Genomic DNA, 6188 nt, shown 5'->3' on the forward strand with positions numbered 1-6188 from the left:
GTAATGACAGAGACAAATGTAGGAGGGATGTTCTGGATGATCTGGCCAGGCAGATGATACCAGAACCTCCATCGTGGTGGTCTATGAAGCACTGCCAATTCCAGGAAGACCTAGGAGACAGGCAAGAATCTGGAACTGAGGCACAGATGAGATGATATAGGGAAGAGAAACTCAGGTACACTAGAAGCTGGTGAACCTTTTGGGACAAAAGGAACTTACGGAAGCATAGGCTGCACCATAATAATAACAGAGCCAAGATGCTGGAACTGAAGGTGGAAGAGGTTACAGAGGAATATTTAACCCCAAAGCCAAAGGAAAGCTGACAGGTGTGGGGGAGACTGATGCAATCTACCGGGTGAATGTGGCAAATGCTTGATGCACCTCTGAAAATACCAGAGGGAAAGAAGCAGCAGTAAGAAAGGCAATTTATATCACCCACAGTACCAGCTGACTGGCAGATGAAACACCAAGTGAGAGGAGAACTTACAACTGTTTCAGAAGCCTAAAAAATATGATGGAACAAAATGCCTGGAATCCAGAGATAGCCTCCAAATTGCCAACATTTCAGAGACCTTAAAATTGCCAGGCTTGTATGCAGTCTGTAAACAGCCTCTCTTCCCGCCATCAATGGAGACAGAATATCAAGTTAGATGACAGTCATTCACCTGGTCAAGTATGACATTTCTTCTGATTTTATGTTCATTGACATGACTCAAAGATTCCAGGATGCACTCAGGCACCAAAAGATGTAGCATCTGCAGACTCAGGGTGACTGTGGGTACAGTGTGTCACTCTGTAAAAACACTACTCAGGCTTAAATCTTACCTTAAAACTTTGCCAGTCTTTATCTGCCAATGTTACTTTAAGACATTTGTTTTAGTTCGGCTTTTGTCTCTTTTTTGCAAAGCCACAGTGATAAAACAATTTTTTAAAAACTCACGCACGCCACAAGAACTGAAACAAAACATGTATTAAAGAAAACAATTTTCAGGGTTAGCATGGTGATCATACTGAAAATTATAACTGAAAAAAAGCTTACGTTCATAGCAGTAGGCATCAAACTTGCTATCTGGGTAAGGAAAGCCTGTTTGGTTCTCATAGCGATACAGGGTTCTCACCCCAAGTAAACCTCCACCACACTGAGGCCTTGCCACTGAGGCTGGGTAACGAACACTGCCATCCGCCAGCCAGCCATAGTCACACTGGTCAAAGCCATTCCTCCAGGCGACATACAGGTTCCCAACAGAGGCAAGAACACCATCTCTTTTCCGACACAGCTCCTTAGCTTCCTCAAAGGTGAGCTTCTCGGGGACTGAGACATGAACCACTTCATCTAGAGTAAGAAAACAAAGATAAAGACTGAGTATCACATTCCACCATCAAATCACCTTAGTTCCCTTCTTCCAGTCAGTGTCCTGCAAGGCTGGGCTTTTTTTCCATAAGGTGTTTTAATAGTTTTTTTCTTTAAAAAAACAAGATAATTGGAAAATCAAAGGTCCCAGATTTTAATATGAAAATGAACCTACCACAAAGCATGAGCATTTGTATGCAAACTTTATACCATGAAGTACACTGTGTTTGGAGACTGAGTCCCTCCCTCAGTCTCTAGGCAGAGGTAAGAGCAGCCTTAAAGCTCCTCTGTGACCTACCTCTGTTAGAGTAGATTTTGCAACTCAACAGCATTGATTAAATCCAGTCCAACAGAATTTACTTTCTCAATAAAACGAATCTTTAACATCTGCAAGCCTCTTACCTGATCTTTTTAGTCATCACTAGAATCTCACATGAGACACACAAAAAAATAAAATGTTCTTCACTGGCTGCTCCACAGCAGCTTCTAACGTCTTATTACCATCAGACTTCATCTTGCCCCATGGGGAAACAAAGGTGGTGGAATGCACTAGACATGTTGCATGCACAAAGCCCTTTTTGTGTGAAAAAGCTGAATTAAGTCTAGAATGCTGGTAGTATAGTTTAGCTTCCACAGAATAACAATTTGTAAATAATAACCATCCAGTTGGAAACAGAAATAAAACAAATAGCACATTTAATATTTTACTTCCAAGCTAAATCATCATTATGCAGTTGGCTTGGTTGCCTCATTCACCTAAACACTATAAATAAAATCAAGGCTCTAATGTTCATGTCCTGAAATGAAACAGGAAACTGACTCCTTTCTCGTTTTTGCTCAGACTTCAGATGGAACTGAAATACCTAAAATCAACATGTTCAGCTGTAGAACACAGTGCAATTTCAAAATACTTGCTACAAGACAGTAATTCTGTTCCTCAACTACAGTAGACCAGAGCACAACAATCACTGTTGCAGGAAAGCACTGCTTATTCATATCGGACGTGCAATCTGTCTTACCTCTGCAGTTGTCTCAAGGCAACCTAGCAAAAGGCAGACAGAAACTACATCACCCCAAGCAGTTTCATTCACATCAATATTACAGTTGTTTCAAGCTTGAAAGGAATGCAAGTGTGAAAGGAGGCAATGTGCCAATTTTTTTTTTCCTCCTAGGTAGAAACTCTGATTTGTTATTACAACTGTAATATCAATTTCATAATGTAAGTTTCTTTATACATGTTGTAGGGAGTTTCTAACTTAGAGGTAAAGGGACAGCGCATGTCTACTGGAGAGGGACAGATAAGGAAAGCAAGGAATCTTTCATCCTCAGAAGTACCAGACTGCTTCATTCAATACAGAAATGATGGATTCTGTTATCCCACCATACTGTCCCAACAGCAGTATCATGAAACAATGGAGGAAAGAAAGATGTCTCCAGACCACCCTGCTCTGTTCTGGTGATTATTTACTTATCCTCTCACACAGCAGCCATGATGTATATGAAAATTAGCAGGTAAAATGATTGCAATTAAATAGCAGATATCAGTCTAGTTAGACAAGACAATAAGGCAAGCAAGAAAAGCAATGCATTTTAGAGGTTTCTAGAAACAAATATGATGCATAAAAATATAAATAATGTCAAACAATCCCATAACATTCCTCCTGGGAGAAACTTCTTGAATACACAGAAAAATGGGTTAACATGCAGAATTATTCAGTTGGACTCGGTGATCTTAAAGGTCTTTTCCAACCCAAACAATTCTATGATTAATAGCAAAGCAATTTGTCCATCAACTGATCTGGATCACTGCCTTCAAATGGAGCTTGTGCATAACATCATTAAAGTTAGGGGTATTTATTCCTCTGAGCTGTCATCTGCACTCTGTTAAAGCAAAGAAACCTAGTGAAAGGTTATGTCTTACTTCAGAATGCAAGGTTTAATCAGTACTTGTGTAAGAGAGGTCACTTTGCAGAGAACTTACTTATCCGAGTTGCACAGGAGCACTTCTATATGAAAATCTGCCTTAAATTTGCCCTGGAGTATGCCCATATATGCAATATTGATATTGCACATTTAAAAGATGGGTGGCATATCTTTCTTTGTATTGATTCTATTCCACTGACCCCACATCTATTTATTTGGTTCATCATTTAAGTCAGCTGCTGTCATACGGACACCATCTTTGTTAAAGGATGTTTTACCAGAAAACTAAATGATAAAAAAACCCCATGTGTTTAAGGAAAAATACATCCTAACCAGAAGAGTTCAATAAGTGAAATCCAAAGTCACATTCTTTGCCACCTGTTTGGTATATTAAAGAATTTACAATGATAAATTCACAAAGAAGGCAAAAAGGTGCTAGAGCCATCAGGAAAATGTCCTTATTGTCATTCCATTGTATACCAAGTAAATACTCATTTATTTCAGGAATGTTAGTGATAAGATAAAGGGTACAGAGATGTTAAAACATAGCAACTTGTAATTGCTCTAGTTAAAGAGTGTTTTTCTATGATTCCGTAATTCTTACTTTTAAAAAATCCAGTAAAGTACAAATATCAGATTCCAAATGGCAGACATTTACTCTAGGAGATAAGACTCCTCAATTTGTCTGTCCAGTTTGAAAAGAAATTAAAATTCTATATGATTGAGTGTGCACTTAATGTGCATAATAATTATTGAAATTAAATACAAAAAACAAAGCAAAACTTTATTAAAGGCCTTGCTTGCTATATAAATCCAGAAACACTTAAAAGTTGTCCTGCAAGTTTCCAAAACAACTTTAAAAAAAAAAAAGACAGAGAAATGTTTATGTTTTCTGTTGAGTGCTTGAGAATAAAGTAGTGCTCAAAACACTTCTTCAGCTGAATGGTGTAAATTTGATTTACAGCAGCTCTAAATTATATGATGAGAAAGTTTGCACAATCTTTACTGTACTTCTCACCTGGAGCCGACTGTGGGTATGTAATCCTCATGCACAGCAGACATAGCATTTCTACATCTACCAAACTATTGATAATTTCGGTACTTGTTCTGAAAGAGCTACTTAATAATCCCTCATTGAAAGAGTTACTTAATAATCCCCCACTGAAAGAGCTACTTAATAATCCCCCACTTCTTTATCCTCACAGCAATGTGGAAATTTAGTTTATCGTATGTGAAAAGAGCGCTGGTCCTACTTCACTGTCAACATGGCTTTTACTCTCCCAGCAAGAACCTGGGTTGGAAACCATGTTGTTCCCCAGTCAGCCTACATAAAAGCTGGGCAACAGAAGAGGAAAGACAGAAGAAAGCATGTGAAGAAAGGTGCTTGATCATTGAAGGAAAAACAGTAAGAAGGTGTAGGAACTTCCTCTGGCACTACCAAACCCCTTGGGGAAAAATTGTACAATGGAGCTCAGTTCTGCTAAGCTCTTACATGGACTCAACCTCAAAATTGACAGATGCTTTCAAGAGGCCACGGAAAAAGGACTTGTGCTCCAATCCTGACTTCCAGCATGTCATTCAATGTAGCTGAAATATCCTGACTCCTTCAAAGTACCAAAGACAAAAGGATTTGACCCTTGCACAAAAACTTCCTCTAAAAAGCCAAAAAAAAAAAAAAAGTGAAGCTAATACAATGTATTTAATCCATGCAGTCTCTAAAATTAACTGCTATTTTAGGAAGCACGGCAGGTTCCATATTTATCAGAAGGATTCATCCTGTCACACTCTTACAGTGTCTTCATTATGAAGCCTGAAAGCACCCCAATTTAGCAGCCAAAACACTGGAAACAAGGAAATTAAAAGAGAAAACCTGTCTGGTTGGTAAACAAATGACAATGCCACCAACACCAAAACAGGGCAGACCCAATTTTGTGTATGTTAAAAGCCATGTGCAATGTTTTTATAGATGGAGTACACTCCGGGTAACTTAGCACTATTATGCAGGCAAAACCCAGGGCTTAGGCCAGCAGATGATGAGAAACTAGTTCTACAGTATCAGGGGGTGAAATGGAGACAATGACAATGTTTAGACCGCAAACAATAATGTAATGTATATTATTGCTGGCTCCTGTTTCAAACCAAGATTCAGGTTGATCGTCCAGCCTCAGCGGTCAGAGCACTTGAAGAATCACCATGATTTTCCTGATACATGTGTGTGCTTTACTTGGTTAAAACAAGACACCTGATGAAAGTCATTCTTCTTCCCTCTCCTTCAAATATATCAAACAAGATGAAGAAGCCAGGTTTTTCTCTTGAAGGCAAAAGCTGATTCACTATAACCCCCAAGGAAAAAGCTTAAGATCTACAGACTTATCAGCTGGTTTTATAGCAAGCTTCATTCTTTTGAAGATTAATCCACTTATTCTCCCTCATAAGGAGACGTCTCAGTAAGCTGGGCATGTTTGTAGATGTGAATTTCATGAATCACACATCTTAAAAGCAAGCACAGAAATAAGGGCAGGCTAGAACCATAGCCGGGGGTCCATGCACAACATGTATTGACTAGGGCAGAAGTAATGAATCTAGATGTAAGCCCTCCAGCACAGATCTCACAGTAATTTCTTTTTCCATAGATGAAACCACAATTAATGGATTGGGGGGCTGCTGCTTCCTAGAGGAGATCTTTGAGCCTGACTATGTGGCATTCTCCTCCCAGAGCAGAGCATCATCTCCTCAACTTCACATGCCATCACCCACCGTGCCAGGCACAACAAAATGAGCTACAAGTCACTTGCACCTGGCAGACAAATGCATCACGTGCAAGTCCATGACAAAAGTTTTACAGATGTCTGAAATTCTCTGCAGTTGGAATTCTCTCAAATTGCAGAGAAGCTTAAGAGGTAACCTATGAGTC

At 39.2% G+C, this 6188-nt stretch overlaps 1 protein-coding gene across 1 annotated transcript in view; it reads right to left on the reverse strand.

Moving 5' to 3' along the window:
* The window catches only part of LOC104619454 (versican core protein-like), a gene marked incomplete at both ends in the record, with an annotated part of 75194 nt that overhangs the window by 51416 nt on the left and 17590 nt on the right, over positions 1-6188 (reverse strand). The window contains one exon of the mRNA XM_010285337.1: positions 1040-1333. Coding sequence (XP_010283639.1) covers positions 1040-1333 — 294 coding nt within the window. The remainder of the gene's footprint in view (positions 1-1039; positions 1334-6188) is intronic.

Source organism: Phaethon lepturus, unplaced genomic scaffold (genome assembly GCF_000687285.1).
Source record: "Phaethon lepturus isolate BGI_N335 unplaced genomic scaffold, ASM68728v1 scaffold41610, whole genome shotgun sequence".
NCBI classification, from domain to species: domain Eukaryota; kingdom Metazoa; phylum Chordata; class Aves; order Phaethontiformes; family Phaethontidae; genus Phaethon; species Phaethon lepturus.